General features: G+C 43.2%; 1 protein-coding gene across 13 annotated transcripts in view; it reads left to right on the forward strand.

The window, feature by feature from the left end:
- The window catches only part of PABIR3 (PABIR family member 3), a 53611-nt gene that overhangs the window by 553 nt on the left and 36112 nt on the right, over positions 1 to 16946 (forward strand). For 10 of the 13 annotated variants that reach the window (XM_054545091.2, XM_024240731.3, XM_054545097.2 and 7 more), the window contains exons 2-3: positions 6863 to 7009; positions 10298 to 10466. In XM_054545091.2, the coding sequence (XP_054401066.1) occupies positions 6961 to 7009; positions 10298 to 10466 (218 nt within the window). In that variant the 5' untranslated portion in view covers positions 6863 to 6960. Of the gene's footprint in view, positions 1 to 3461; positions 3801 to 6862; positions 7010 to 9576; positions 10467 to 10861; positions 10927 to 16946 lie in introns of those variants that run through there. The other 3 variants (XM_054545092.2, XM_054545096.2, XM_054545094.2) reach the window with 3 other exon arrangements.

Here is a 16946-nt window from a genome sequence, read left to right on the forward strand (position 1 = left end):
GTTTCCAGGGGGCCCGGCGCCTTCCTCGATGGCATTGGCCTGGGGACCCTGGCGCCCAATTTTGAAAAGAACCAATAGTTTGGAAATGCTGGAGCATCAGCTTTCAGGAGGAGTTTGGGCCAATATTCATGGGAAATAGAGAAAAACATGGGGTTTCCACGTTATTTCACTTCTAATTTGTACACTCCGACCTCTGTGATCCCCACTCATGCCTTAAATCCCTCGATTTTGCTGGTCTTTGTCTGGAGGGGCTGATTTCTTTTTCAGATCATCCATTCGGATGCACTAGACAAAAGAGAAGTGGGAAAACAAACGCAATGGGTAAAAATAAAGCGAATATCATGACAGTTCGTATAGCTAATGAGAAACTCAGCTCCATTTTGCAAGCACCTTTTTAGATTCAACAAAACTAGGAAAAGTCCTGAAGAACGGGTAGCAAGCAGAACCAAATGTTTTTTCTTACTAGGAATTACGGAGTCCCTAACAATCATGCCTCAGCGTGTGTGAGATCTGGATTTTTTTTTTTTTTTTTTTTAAACAGAGTCTCGCTCTGTCGCCCAGGCTGGAGGGCAGTGGCACGATCTTGGCTCACTGCAACCTCTGCCTCCACCCCCCCCACCCGGGTTCAAGCGATTCTCTTGCCTCAGCCTCCCAAGTAGCTGGGATTACAGGCGCCTGCCACCACGCCTGGCTAATTTCTTTGTATTTTTAGTAGAGACGGAGTTTCGCCATGTTGGCTAGGCTGGTCTCAAACTCCTGACCTCAGGTGATCCACCCCCCTCGGCCTCCCAAAGTGCTGGGATTACAGGCACGAGCCACCGCGCCCGGCCAAGGTTTGGATTTTTTATTTAACAAACACCTACACAACACTTGTTATGTGCTAGGCACTATTCTAAGAGTTTTAGAAATATTAACTGTCGTGGGTGTGACTGGCCAGTGGTGCAGGTGCTAAAGAAATTTACAGAGACAGTCATAGGTAACGAAAGGCAGATTTATTAGAGAAGATATGAAAATATGTTGCAAGGATGAAATGGGCAGCACTGCAGAGGAGCTGTCTGCAAAGAGGCAGGGGCTGGAGGGAAGTTTTATAGGGTCATGCTGGAGGCGGGTAGGTGCAGAAAGAGATCATGCTGCTGGGGCCACTGTGTGGAAGGTGTGCCCTCTGGTTGTTTGTGTTCATTGTTCTTCCCTATCTGGGGCCCACCTGGCCCCTTTCTCATTGTTGCTTACTTCTCAGGACTCCACATCCCACCCCCGTAACACCCCTCAGAACACCAATGACAAATCTTTGACATTGGGGCTGAGGTCTCATCTTCCAACTGCTTCCTGCTGATTAGGGGTGTAGAGTTGACCCTACCTATGGTTGTTGGTCTGTCAAGAGACCCTGTAGGTCATTGTCCCAGATTGTGGGACCTAGGATGTTGAATCTTGCTGGAGGAAGGGACTCATCACAGAGTAGGAGTATGTCAAGGCAAAACTGGTGACCAGCCGAATCCAGGGGAGACTCATAAAGGTAGCAGGGATCATTGGGGAGAGACTGATATCCCATTCACAGCATTACTTGAAAGTGAAACTGCTGAATTCTAGAAGATAAAAGTTTGTTTCTTAAGCCAGTTACTGGAAAGGACAACAAACAAACAAACCCCACAACCATTTGCAGTGTGACTCTTTTTCCTTATTGGGAGCCCATTTAGATAGCCTGGAAGTTAAACTCAATGAAAAAGTGTTTAAATGTAATTAGACACAAGAAGAGTGTATTCAGGGTTATGAATATAGCAGGTGAATACATGATTCTTAGGAAAAGCATGAAAAGTTTTTTGTTTTTTTTTTTTACATTGAGAATTTAGACATTTTTTAAAAGCCAGGGGTACAGAATTAAGTTATATTAGAGGAAAACATTGCTTAATTTTTTTGATTTTCAAGATGAAATATTTTAGCATTAGGCCATAATAACAGAATTGGAGGAAAAAGTTACAGGAGCTGACAAAAAATGAAGGAGAGAGTTATTATCTTTGGCATTCTCCAGGGAGAAAAAGCTGAAAGCAGCAGGGCACAGCAAAAGTTGAACTGAGATATTATTCTGTGAAGCTTTAACTTCTTACAGTTTTATTAAGACCAGATTAATATCTTAAGAAAATCTTGTTTTTAACATAGGGGACCAATGTTAGACTATCCTAAATAATTCCCTTTCAGTTATAACCAACTTAAACACATAGAAAATTCCTTTCATAACTTCTCCTTTGTGAACCTTCTCACTACTTGCACAGACCATTTATGACATGGACATTCTGACTTGGACACCAGGGCTTTCTGACTTGTCCTAAACACCCCTTTCTTAAACAACAGGTGATTTTACTTTAGGACAAAAATTTGTCATACAAGATCCTTTCTTGGCTGGGCGCTGTGGCTCATGCCTGTAATCCCAGCAGTTTGGGAGGCCGAGGCAGGCGGATAACTTGAGGTCAGGAGTTCAAGACCAGCCTGGCCAACATAACATGGTGAAACCCTGTCGCTACTAAAAATACAAAAATTAGCTGGGTGTGGTGGTTGGCACCTGTAATCCCAGCTACTCCGGAGGCTGAGGCAAGAGAATCACTTGAACCTGGGAGGCGGAGGTTGCAGTGAGCTGAGATCGCACCACTGCACTCCAGCCTAGGCAGACTTGGTGTAAAAAAAAAAAAAAAAAAAATCCTTTCTCATATATAATTTTTATTTAAAACCTTCCTTACCGGCCGGACGCAGTGGCTCACGCCTGTAATTCCAGCACTTTGGAAGGCCGAGGTGGGTGAATCACGAGGTCAGGATTTCGAGACCAGCCTGGCCAACATGGTGAAACCCTGTCTATACTAAAAACACAAAAGAATTAGCTGGGCATGGTGGCAGGTGCTTGTAGTCCCAGCTACTCGGGGAACTGAGGCAGGAGAATCGCTTGAACCCGGGAGGCAGAGGTTGCAGTGAGTTGAGATCACGCCATGGCACTCCAGCCTGGGTGACAGAGCAAGACTCCATCTCAAAAAAAATAAAATAAAATAAAATAGCCGGGCATGGTGGCATGTGCCTGTAAGTCCCAGCTACTCTGGTGGCTGAGGTGGGAGAATTGCTTGAACCTGGGAGGCGGAGGTTGCAGTGAGAGATCGCGCCACTGCACTCAGCCTGGGCAACAGAGCCAATATTTCTGGCTTTGGAATCTTTTACTAAAGGTAACCTCCTATGTGAAATTAAGAAGCCTTGGCCAGGCATGGTGGCTCACGCCTGTAATCCCAGCACTTTGGGAGGCCGAGGCCTGTGGATCACAAGGTCAAGAGATCGAGACCATCCTGGCCAACATGGTGAAACCCCGTCTCTACTAAAAATACAAAACTTAGCAGGGCATGGTGGTGCTCGTCTGTAGTCCCAGCTACTCAGGAGGCTGAGGCAGGAGAATCGCTTGAACCCGGGAGGTGGAGGTTGTAGTGAGCCAAGATCACACCACTGTACTCCACCCTTGCAACAGAGCGAGACTCCGCCTCAAAAAAATAACAAAGAAGCCTTAACTGAGGGGATGATTTAAACATGGACACATGAGGTGTCTCCAAAGAGATGGCAAGCAATTTATAAGATCTAGAACTGCCCGAAAGGTAACTCAGAGAAAAGAAAATTTCAAGAGGAAATCAGAAGCTGTCCATGGAGGGAAAAATAATCAATACATGGCAAAAGTACCACGAGTATTAAACCACGAAGGACTGACTTTCAAAGCCAGGAATTGAACCCAGGCGCCATTGTGATAGGGCAAAGCCTTAGCAACTGACCTACAGCACAAGGTGACTACTGTTGTTTTACTAGGAGTTTAGAGCATTTTCAAGCTTGCAAAAGGTTTTAACTGCTCAAGAGAATTTTCTAAGACTAGCCATGTTACTATTATGCATCCTTCTTTTAATTTAACCATTTTCTTTTCATGGTGCACTCAATTCCAATAGTGACTCAATCTAAATAAAAGCCTGTTAAAGTCCAGATAGTAATTTTCCAGGTTTTTACCACATAAGCAAAAGGTATTTCCAGAAAGGGGTAGAGGGGGCATCTCCATGATAGGCAGCTTTTTAACTCAAAAGGGAAGTTTATAATACTTGCCACCTCCAGAGTTGCCCTTGGCTTTGTTTTGTTGATGACTCGTGTTTGATCTGGAAGCTAGCCAAAGCAGAAAGCCCCCCTTCAGCTTAAGGCCTGATGATCATTAGGGGTTGGGATTATGTCCCAGGGACCCTTTGACCCTCCAGGGAAGTCCCATTTCCAGTGGCCAAGCTTGTCGCAGAGGGGGTAAGCCATGCGGGGGTTTTTCGTCATTCATGCCATAGGGCCAGTTTGCCTTCCAGTGGCCTGGGCTTCTGCACTGATGGCAGTTATCTGGAGGAGTATCCTTAGAGCAGCCTGGAATGGAGGCTGGGGGCTTGCAAAGCAGCCAACAGTTGAGCCTGCTTCTTGTCCCTGCATTTTTTTTCTTTCTCCTTAGCCCTGTCCTTATCCAGCTCTTGGTTATAAAAGACTGAGGAGACTAATTTGTGGTTTTCTGCATAGGGGCCATGCTGTATTACAAAAGAAAATTTGCCTCCTTTTTTTTTTTTTTTTTTTTTGAATCTGAGGGTTACATTTGTCTCAACGTTTTGGGATGCAACCCATAGGTGAGTCTGACGGAATAGAGGAAGTTTGTCCCATGGTGGGACTGGAAACGATGAGCTGCTGGGGGCTAATGTCTGCTGCGGACATGAACCACACTCTCTCGCCGCCCCCACCCCCCTGCCCCACCAGGAAGAGGGCTTAACTCACATCTGCTGAGGGATTCCAGTGCACTTTCTTTTCTTTTCTTTTCTTTTCTTTTGAGATGGAATCTCGCTTTGCCGCCCGGGCTGGAGTGCAGTGGTGGGATCTCGGCTCACTGCAACCTCCACCTCCCAGGTTCAAGCGATTCTCCTGTGTCAGCCTCCCAAGTAGCTGGGATTACAGGCATGCACCACTACGTCCGGCTAATTTTTTGTATTTTTAGTAGAGACGAGGTTTTGCCATGTTGGCCAGGCTGATCTTGAACTCCTGACCTCAGGTGATCCACCCACCTTGGCCTCCCAAAGTGCTGGGATTACAGGCGTGAGCCACCGCTCCCGGCCTCAAGTGCACTCTCTAAAGCGGCATCCCACCTATTAGAAAGGACATCTCAGCTCTGGGGCCTTACGCTGGATGGTTAGCCCAGGTACAAGGAAAAAGGGTGAAGGAAGAACTCAGCCTGGTCCCATCCCAGGAGAGAGGACCAGAATGGGGAGACTCACTGCTCTGAGGCTGCTTGCAATCACCTAATTTGGGAACGTCCAGAGCAGGAGGTCTGGCTGTTTTTGCAGGACTATTTAGAGTAAGAAAGAGGGGCTCTGAGCGCCCCAAAACATATGTGCCAATTGCACTACATAGGGATTGCAGAGCTTTTCACCAGAAGAGATAGGAGAGGGCCTTCTTCCCTTCTAGGCAAGGCAGCCAAACCTGTTCACACCCACTGGCCTTGAGGCCACACCAGGAAATGGCCCTGACCAGTTGCCATCAATTGCCAGAGGGATACTAGAATTTGTCCTCTGGAAGACTGAAAATTAAAGCAAATTCTGAACTCTCACAGAATCGTGGGACAGCAGTCTGGTGTCTTTCCACCAGGACCTTCTGGTTCCCTGGGGAGCAGCCCCGGCCAGGGACTTAAAATTATCTCAGGGTTTTGACGCTGTCCAACGAGAGGTTGGAATTGGAGGAAAGGGAGAAAGTAGGGGAGAGGCCCATACGGGCCACCAAAATGTTGCAGGTGCAGCTGGCCAGTGGCGCAGGTGGTAAAGGAATTGACCAAGACAGTTGTAGGTAAAGAAAGGCAGATTTATTAGAGAAGGTATGAAAATATGTTGCAACGAGGCAAAGGGCAGCACTGCAGAGGAGGAGCTGTCTGCAAAGAGGCAGGGGCTGGAGGGAGCTGGAGGGAACTGGAGGGGGCTGCATGTGGAAACAAGTCATGCTGCTGGGGCCACATGTGGAAGGAGGTCGTTGTGCCCTAGGTCTCTTAGAACAATTTTTCATTGTTCTTCCCCACCTGGGGCCCCTTTCTCATTGTTTCTTACTTATCTTATCAGGACTCCACAAACTCTTTTAATCCTCACCACTTGAATGGCCCTGGGGAAGAGAAGGCCATTGCATTGAAATGTAATAGTTCTGAAATTGCTTTCAAAATTCAGCCAGAAATAATAATTTTGCCTGCCTCTTTTCAATTATCCCATACTAAACTTGCCAAGGCCAATTGTCATTTTATTCCTCACTGTTTATGCTTTCTGCCTGCAGTATGAGGGATTTGTAAGTACTTTCAGATAGTTTCCTTTAAATTGCCTGTATTTTTCTCCCAGCTAGATTAGAAACAACAACCTCTGTTTTTGAGCAACTTAGGTATCTCTTTTTATCTCAAGGTCTCAGCAACCCTTAAGGCCAGCCCCACCTCCTACTCCCTGCTCAAAAGAAATTATAATACATTCTTTTGTTCACAATAGCTACTAAACAATCATTTGTTGACCGCATGCATGCACTGACCTCAGGAGCTTAACAATTTAGGAGAACGCGAGGAGAATAATGCTACTTTGGCCATCATTTCTAGGTTTTATTCACATCATTCTTGCCTGCTAGTTTTTTTTTTTTTTTTTTACCATTCATGTAAATCTTTTGGGAAGGTTTGGGGTGTTTGTGGTTTGTAGATTTGGGTTCGACTTGTATTTGACTTGCTCTTGTGGTAACTAAAGGTTACAACGTAGCTTCAAGGTTGTCATGACAACTGGTAAAATAAAGAGCTGATTATCACATGTTTGTTGGTTCCCTTTTATAGGTGAGGGCCTGGGACAGACGGCAGCAGACTGGGATATGCAAAGAGAAGAGTAGCCTAATTGTCAAGTCTAGATCTAACAAAAGCAGTGTCCCAAGATCATGGCATATTTCCCTGGAACTGGAAGAACTGATCAAGAAACACAGCTAGGTTGGTATAATAATGTGTGCGTAGAAATGGGGAAAAGTTAAAACAATTTCTTTAATGTTGTGTTTGCCATTGTAGCATATAGAATTCTTGCTGTTTTTGTATTACTTGTTCCTTTTGATATTCCAATTTGTGTATGTACTATGAGTCCTATTTATATCTTTACAGGTTTGGGGTTCTTGACATGCAGCTGTTCTTTTGTAAAAGAGAGCTCCTTCTCTTTGATAATAGCTGTAAACTTATTACCATCTCATATATTTAGTTATTTCATATTACTCCTTTTCTTAGAAACATAGTCCCTTAGTCACTCTTCCCTTGTCATTTTATTATACCTATTTTCTTAGTGGTGTTGTACTTATTTAAAAATTAGATACTTGTAATGCTTAGGCAGGATGAAATTTTGTCTATTTATTCAAAATATACGTATGAAACCTTACTAACCTGCCAAGAATACTAGCAAAAGTTGAAAATTAAAATGAACACAATGGAGGTAAGATTCCCTTGTTCACTGGCCTGCTTCATATTTTTCTGTTATTCAGACAATTTGTTTTTTGACTCTGTTCTGTCTTTAATCACTGCCTTCTGCATTCATCCTGAATTTACTCGGCTTTAACCACCATCTTTTATAAATGTTCAGGTACCCTGGGAATTTTAACAGTGGCTTTTAGGACATCTTGATACTAGCCTGAATTCTGCCGCTATCTAATTATGTGCCATTAATCTCTTTGGAATTTTATCCAACTGTAAAATAGAAATGATTTACCTACTTTACAAGATAACTATGAAAGATAGGCTATTTAAACCTGCATTTATTCATAAAATAATTTCAGAAGTATTTATCAAGTGCTTATGAGTACAGAAATTCAAGGAGATATTCTGAGGCATCTCATTTTTTTTTTTACTTAAACAGAAGGGCAGAGGAATCTTGGCTTTGCCACTTAGTAGTTGTAATTTGAGTGAACCCCTCTGGGCTTTGGTTTCCTCCTGTGAAAAATGGGCATTGTGATGGTGTCTACCTCAAAGAATTATTGTAAACTTTGAATGCAATCACCTATTTAAAGTGATTAGGACAGTACCTGGCACATAGTAAGTGCCCAGCCAACGGTAGCTATTACTAATCTGTCTTATATCAGGAATGGAGACTCCACATCATCCTCATGTCTGGGATTTAAGTAATCTAATTCTGCCTAATATACTCAAGTTTGTCTTATTCTATTCCCAGAATGAACAAAGAATACATATTTATTACCTTACATGTCATAACTTGTCACGAACTATCTCAAGACTGTCCCATTATTTTAAGTTCACCACTGGGTAGCTGAGCAGGGTTGATGATTGAACCAATCCAGATAAGTATGTGAAAACATTTTGTAGGCCAGGCGTGGAGGCTCATACCTGTAATCCCAGCACTTTGGGAGGCCAAGGCGGGTGGATCACCTGAGGTCGGGAGTTCGAGACCAACCAGACCAACATGGAGAAACCCCATCTCTACTAAAAATGCAAAATTATCTGGGAGTGGTGGCAGGTGCCTGTAATCCCAGCTACTCTGGAGGCTGAGTCAGGAGAATCGCTTGAACCCGGGAGGTGGAGGTTGCGGTGAGCCAAGATTGTGCCATTGCACTCCAGCCTGGGCAACAAGAGCGAAACTCCGTCTCAAAAAAAAAAAAAAAAATTGTTATCTGTAAAGTGCTATACCAGTGTTATGACTATTTTAATTAATAACTCCCATTTCACTAGGTTTATTTGCCTTCTCTGCCAGTTCCCTATATGGTTACTAAAATGTGTGGTTTTACAAAATTATTAGCATGGAGTTAAGATTTCAGTACTCAGTGTGGCTCATTAAGTGATGGTGAAAAGTTCTAAAAGAGTAGTTCTTAAAATGATATGAGCCATGGCAGCATTCTTAGAATGTATGTAGCTTCTAATACTACCTGAAATGAAAACACTGATTTGCATTGATACTAAATTCTGAGATATTTGTTTTTAAAAAAGCCTCACTGCTTTAACTCAAATCTTTGTAAATTAGCTGAGGTCTTTATTTTTTATATGAATAGCTGTGAGGAGCCAGATTATATATAATGTAAAAATACACACTGAGGCAGGCGCGGTGGCTCGCGCCTGTAATCCCAGCACTTTGGGAGGACGAGGCGGGCAGATCACCTGAGGTCCAGGAGTTTGAGACCAGCCTGGCCAACATGGTGAAACCCCGTCTCTACTAAAATACAAAAATTAGCCAGGCGTGGTGGCGAGCACCTGTAATCCCAGCTACTCGGGAGGCTGAGGCAGGAGAATTGCTTGAACCTGGGAGGTGGAGGTTGCAGTGAGCCGAGATTGCGGCCACTGCACTCCAGCCCGAGCAACAAGAGCGAAATTCCATCTCAAAACAAACAAACAAACAAACAAACCGTACAATTATGGTTTAAAAAAGAAAGACAGAAACCACACTGAAAACAGTAATTCGTTTGCCAAATGAGCTCAGTTAGGTTAGCACCTTAGCAAGACCCTTTAGGACCAAGTGGCCTCTAAGCACTTAGGTAGCAGTAGCTTTTTTTTTTTTTTTTTCAGACTTTTGCTTTTCTAAAATTACAAAGGTGTAGTGTGTCTGCTGTTACAGGATAGAAAAATGCATCATAGGAGGTTAGAAGCTTGTTGGCCTCAGTCATAAAGGGATAAGAAAAATGAGAATTAGGCATAGGGCAGAAAGGACCTCACTCCTCCCAACGCTTTCATTTCTAAATAATGCTTAAGGAAACCATGCCAGGGTTAGTAAAAGAGTAGAGGCACAACCACGGTGAGTGGTCATTGGAGAAAGAAGGAGGGCAGGACATGGGGATAAAGCGGCTTCTTAACTGCGCGTGCGCCCCTGGCAAAGCTGACTAAGGCGCGTGAAGTGACGTCATTGCCTGCGTCCAACACGCGTCGTCCTGCTGATAGCTTATCGCAGGCTCTGAGGGGCGGGACCCAACTGATTGTCAAAGGCGGCAGATTGTAGTTTTTGTTTTGGCCAGAAAGGCTTACCATGAGTTGCCAGGGCTGAGAGAGATGGAGAAGGATTCGCGGCGGTGACAGATTAAATTCCCCAGTTACATTATAGACTTGGAGGTGGGGGATCTTCTCATCGTTAGAGGCCCTGATCATGGGAGATAGGCGGTTCGGAGCCAGTCCTGCCTAACTTTGTGTTCACTAATGTTAGGGCTGCAAAGGTGGGCACCCCTACTCGTCTAAGAGCTTTCTCCTCTCTTCTCTTTTTCCCTTTTGTCTCTCTCCTTACATCACCTGCCCACTGAGTAGACTTGTCCTTGTGTGAACGGGAGCCGGAAAGCCTTGAGAACTTATTCCTCGACCCGGACATGGCACAGGAGAAAATGGAACTAGGTTTCAAGTCGCTGCCGAGTTCCACTACCGCAGACGGCAACATTCTGAGAAGAGTCAACAGTGCCCCTTTGATCAATGGACTTGGGTGAGCCGGGTTGAGATACTGGAGGAGGCAAGCGGGTGGGGAGGAGGTGTTCGGGAAAGTGATTTCCTATAGAATTCCCGTCCCTTTATTTGTTGAGGTTCTGCAGGTAACTCCGTTGTTCTGGTGTCCGGAGATCCCACCCTCAACTTTGGGTGGGGGTAGTGGGATGGGCTGACCTGAGGGGGAGCGTGCACCCACCCTGAGGTTGACAAACATCTGAATCTGAACATCCTCCCCGATAGTCCACTCGGACCGGAAAGCAGCAGCCAATTGGTGTGGAGCACGGCTTTTTTCTAACTTCACCCCATTTCTTACCCACTCCTTTGAAGAAACTTAGCATCCTCCCCCACTCACCTCCAGATCTTCTGCCATGACTGTAATATTTGTCATTTCAGCTGCTTTGTCACCTCTGACCTTCACCTCCAGCCGCTTGAATGGAAATGGTTGTCAAGCAAATAAGGTTTGGACTTTTTTACATCTTTTTTTTTTTTTTGAGACGGAGTCTTGCTCTGTCGCCCAGGCTGGAGTGCAGTGGCACGATCTCAGCTTACTGTAACCTCCGCCTCCTGGGTTCAAGCAATTCTCGTGCCTCAGCCTCCCTAGTAGCTAGGATTACAGGCGCCCGCCACCACACCCGGTAATTTTTTGTATTTTTATTTATTTATTTATTTATTTATTTATTTATTTATTTTTTGAGACGGAGTCTCGCTCTGTCGCCCAGGCTGGAGGGCAGTGGCACGATCTCGGCTCACTGCAAGCTCCGCCTCCCGGGTTCACGCCATTCTCCTGACTCAGCCTCCCGAGTAGCTGGGACTACAGGCGCCCGCCAACACGCCCGACTAATTTTTTGTGTTTTTAGTAGAGATGGGGTTTCACCATGTTAGCCAGGATGGTCTTGATCTCCTGACCTCGTGATCTGCCCGCCTTGGCCTCCCAAAGTGCTGGGATTACAGGCGTAAGCCACTGTGCCCGGCCTAATTTTTTGTATTTTTAGTACAGACAGGGTTTCACCATGTTGGCCAGGCTGGTCTCGAACTCCTGGCCTCAGAGGATCCGCCTGCCTCAGCCTCCCAAAGTGCTGGTATTACAGACGTGAGCCACTGCTCCTGGGCTACACCTTTTTTTATTGGAGCAAAAAGTTTTGGTACCACAGAAGCTTGATCTCCTAAATTACACATTCTCACTGGGTGATACTTCCCCCAAGGGGAGGAGAAAATAGTTCTTGGGGGAGTGTGAAAAATTTTTACTCTTTTTATGTATAAAGCACAGATATACATACAGTCTGTACACAGATATATAGTATATATGTGCTATTAAAATTTCACGGAGGGGGAGCAATTAGGGGAAAAAATGTCTAAAAAGGCTTTTTAGAGGGTCAATAATGAAAAAAGGATTTAGAAACACTGCACTAAATGATGGTTAACTGTATTTCTGAAGATCTGGGATTACTAAATCTTGTTTCCTTTTTTTTTTTAAGACGGAGTCTCACTGTGTCGCCCAGGCTGGAGTGCAGTAGCGTGATCTCGGCTCACTGCAACCTCTGCCTCCCGGGTTCAAGCGATTCTCCTGCCTCAGACTCCCGAGTAGCTGGGACTTCAGGCACCTGCCACCACGCCCACCCAATTTTTTGTATTTTTAGTAGGGACGGGGTTTCACTGTGTTAGCCAGGATGGTCTCGATCTCCTGACCTTGTGATCCGCCCGCCATGGCCTCCCAAAGTGTTGGGATTACAGGCATGAGCCACCACACCTGGCCTAAATCTCACTTCTTAAACTAGACTTTTAAAATGAGATTTTGGATTTCACATTTCAGTATTATAAGGTTTTCCAGATACCGTAAAAATGTCTGAAAAATGCATTCACTACATACGTTACTAACTTTGCTCTTCACCTTTTGTGGCATCATACTAATTGATAGTTGTAATTCACAGTACCATAGACTATCAGGAAGGGATTCAGAGACCAGCTTTACCCTCCTTGTTTAACATGTGAGGAAACTGAGGCCCATAAATCTCCAAAATGACATGTTTAGTGACAGAGCCAGTACTAGGAACCTCTGTTTCCTGACTCCTAAACTACTGTTCTGGCCGCTACTAACCAATACCGAAGCTGAGTAACTCTAAATAAATGCAGCTTTTGGGTCATTTGAGGTAGGAGAGAATATATTGTTCACAAAATGAAAAGCAAACTAAGATTGACCAAAAAAAAATACATTACCTTTTTAAAATAGGCAGGTAGAAAAACATAGAAGGGGGACTCTCCATGTTGTGCTGAGAACAAGAACATTTTATTCACTCAGGATTTTGCTCTAATCCTGTTGTAGGAATAAAGGAATTATGGAACCCACTCTACTAGTAGAAGACAGCAGTAGGGAGAATGTTGGGTTTATTGAAGACAATATAAAAAGAAATAGGTTGCAAATAGACGATGGAAGATGTGTACCAGAGGGAACCTGTGGATCCTCTTTAATGTATTAAATACACCAGAGAAGGAGTGGACCCTTCCCTAATCCTCAAAGCCCTGGAAACAGAGAGATCTCAGTTATCCCTTCATACCTTGCTTTGTTCTGCAAAGGATTTTTTTGTTTTGTTTGTTTGTTTGTTTTGCTTTTATCATATTAGAGCATAGCTACAGTGTTAAATTCCATAGCTTAAGATCCTGATGCATGAAGTAAAATTTGTACAGAAAGATAAGGGCCACTAGCATATTTCTCTAGTAGGAGTTTAAAGATATAGAAACCACAAAGTGGACGGAGTCCAGGGACTCTAGTCTGTCAGAAAGAAGTAACATAGGAATGATGTGTGACATCCCTGAGATTAGGGGACTTGCCCAGATGATCTGAGGGCATATTTTGTGCTGTTGTAGAAAATGTAGGGCATAGTCAGAGAAGTTATTCTGAAGCAAGAAAAATTTAGAGTAGGATTACACTGAGCCTTAGTTGAATTCATTTTCACCTCAGTTCTCATTTGCATATGTATACTGCTCACTTTTCTCCCTTTTTTTTTTTCCTTCCTTGGCCCTCTAATACTTGTGTACTTCCTCTTTCTAAACTATACCTGTCAGTAAAGCATTATTTTCAGAAAGGTGAAAGTCACTAGCGTATTTCTTTAGTAGGAGTTAAAGATATAGAAACCACAAAGTGGACAGAGTTCAGAGACTCCAGTCCATCAGAAAGAAGTGACATAGGAATGATGTGTGACATGCCTGAGGTCAGGGAACTTGCCCAAATGATCTGAGGGCATGTTTTATGCTGTTGTAGAAAATATTTAGCTTGCTAAACATTGTTGCACCTCTTTCAAGTAATTTTCGAACTTTGCTTGATGTTTCTTCTATATAAAGACCCTCTTGCACCAGCATTTGCAGAATTAAATTCCTTACATTTGTTTCTTTCATATCAACTCTTTAATACAGTATTACTGTTTTAAAGAAGTATCCGCACTGTTTTATGTATATCTTGAACTAATAAAAATTCCAACGTCAAAAGTTTTGAACCTCTTGGTTCTTTATACTCTTTATCCCTGTAGTTGGCTGACTTTATTACTGGTGTCAGTAACTATATTTAAAGCTAGGAGTGTTTTCTTCTCTTTATCTGATCCTTATTCAAAGACTCAGAGATTAGGTTCTTGTATTCCTGCCAGTGCCTCCCTACCTTAAAAACCTCTACCTTGACCCTGCATTTAAACTGTTACTGCCTCAATTCTTTTTTTTTTTTCTGAGATGGGGTCTTGAGGCTGGAGTGCAGTGGTTCAATCTCAGCTCACTGCAACCTCTGCCTCCTGGGCTCAAGCGATTCTCCTGCCTCAGCCTCCCGAGTAGCTGGGACTACAGGCATGCACCACCATGCCAGGCTAATTTTTGTATTTTTAGTAGAGACGGGTTTCACTATGTTGGCCAGGCTGGTCTTGAACCCCTGACCTTGTGATCCACCCACCTTGGCCTCCCAGAGTGCTGGGATTACAGGCGTGAGCCACCGCTCCTGACCCTCAATTCTATTTGAAAGGCAAATTACTGCCCCAGAGCCAAATGCAGCCCACCACCAGGATTTGCAAATAAAATTTTATTGGAATGGAACCATCCCCATTTGTTTAGTTGTTATCTATGGCTACTTTCCCACTGCAGTGGCAGAACTGAGAGTTACAACAGATACTGTATGGCCCACAAATCCTAAAATATTTACTCTCTGGCCCTTCGCAGAAAAAGTTTGCCCATTCTTGTGGAAGAATAGCAGCCATGAAAAATGATTGCTTTGGGAATATAAGTGACATAAATCTATTATAGTTTAGACAGAGCTGTTTATTGATCATTTGATGTGGAACATTGAACATCCATCCAGTTATACTACTTCTGCTTTTTCCGAGTTAAAAGTAGCACTTAGTTCAGATATCAGCTAGGGTTTTATAAATTCATGTTGAATGATGCATACCAGTTGAAGTATATATTGCCTGAATTCTTTCTTTCAGTTATAGTCTTACTAAAATTGGCAAACAAATTTAGGGTAGAATATATCATTGCCAGCCCTAAGTATTAAGCCCCCTACACATGTACACAAAAAAGAGTTGAAAGAAATAGCCCATTAGTGTCCCTCCAATTTTCTTATGAGTGACTGCCAGAACATATTCTTATTCTGACAAAGAAAATGACTGGGAAAGGAAGTAGAATTAGATACATCCATATACCTTCCATTCACAAAATATTAAGTTACTGCCTGTTATATGCAAATTATGATGTTGCAAAGATGTATCTCAGGGCTCAATAAGCTTTAATAGGGAATATAAATACTCGAAGGACTTAAATGTATGGTAGAGTAAGATAAGTGCGTAGGGAGCTAAAGAAAGTGCTAGGGGAATTCAAAGAAGGCAGGGAGAAATTACAGCAGGACTGGTGAGGGAGAAGGAAAAATTTATGAAGAAGGTGGCATTTGAGATGGGCCTTCATGGATTGATAGGATACACCCTGGAAAAGAGGGGGAACAATGGTTGGGATAGTATTTTAAGTATTATATATAGAACAGACTTGAAGGCAGAACAGCATAGATGTGTTCCAGAGAACTGAATGGTCCACTTTGCCTGAACCCCTGACTCCCAAATGTTCATCTGCTGATCAGTGCTGATCTCAGGTGAAGTTTTTTACCAATCCGTGCTTTTAAAAAAGTTAAGTACAGCATAATTAAAGATGTCATTATGTAGTTGTTAATTATCCTTCCTGGGCAGGACTGTACCGTACTCTGAGATTGTTATTCTCTTATTTTCTTAATACCAAAGGGTCATTTTAAAAATGAAATGATGGTGTTGGTCAATGGTGGGATTTAAAAAAAAATGACTTGGCAAAAGAAAAAGGTGGCAACTGTATGTTTCTGCCTAGATTTTGTTTTGAAATTGTACTAGTCCTTGAAATTGAAGAGTCTGGAGCCAAACTGGACAGCTTTGAATGTCATAGTAAAGACCGTAACTGAATTTGACAGGCACTGAAGAGAGTCACTGAAAGTTGTGAGCAAACTGTTCTTTAGGAGGATGCCCCTGGTAGTCTGTTAGCCTAGAGAAGGAAAGAAGAGAGGTGAGGAGCCCAATTATACTATGCAGTCTGTAGAAAAGGAAAAAGACCTTGAATTGGTTTTTGGCAAGGAGCCTGACAAGAATCAGGTGGATATCAGAGAGAGTATAGAAGTAAAATCTAAAATACTGGCAGTTGATTGGATATAGGCAGCTAAAACAAAAGTATTACAGATGATTTCTCACATTGGAGGAACCTGGATGAAGGGTACATGTGAACCATCTGTATTCTTTTTGCAACTTCTTGTGAGTCTTAAACCGTTTCAAAATAAAAAGTTATAATAAAAAGGAAACGATGCCAGGCACAGCTGGGATCTGTAGTCCTAGCTACTTGAGAGGCTGAGGCAGGAGCATCGTTGAGCCTAGGAGTTTGAGGGCAGCCTAGGCAATATATAGCGGGACCACGTCTCTGAAAAAAACAATGAAATGATGATTTCTTCAGGATTACAAGGTCAAATAGGACCGAGTTCACTTGGGTGGGCAACCATCAAAGCTGAGGACACAGACCTGTCTTCAGTGGGCAGCAGCTGCACAACTTCAGTCCATTGTTATCATGGGAATGTGGCCCAGTGTTGCAAAACCTTGCAACTTTTCAGTAGAAGCCAGAACGTTGGAATCTGGGTGCTTTTTTTTTTTAATTTGAAATCTCACAGTGTACAAAACAAATTCAAAAACGTTTTTAACACTGTGTAGGCCAAACCAAACACATCTGTGAAAAATCTGAGTTCCATCAACCCCTGCTGTTGGTTATTCCTCTTATTCATGTGAAACTTCGGGAGTTGAGCGGAATTGGTATTTGCACGTTGTATCTCTGATCATAAATTTAAATCATTTACAGGTTTACACTGAAAATGATGTATTTCCAAGTTCACAATAAACTATATTCATTCTCCGTAGCATGATTAGGAGTAAAGTAGTGTGCTTGAGAATCC

The sequence above is a fragment of the Pongo abelii genome, chromosome X (genome assembly GCF_028885655.2).
Source record: "Pongo abelii isolate AG06213 chromosome X, NHGRI_mPonAbe1-v2.0_pri, whole genome shotgun sequence".
In the NCBI taxonomy this organism is placed as follows: domain Eukaryota; kingdom Metazoa; phylum Chordata; class Mammalia; order Primates; family Hominidae; genus Pongo; species Pongo abelii.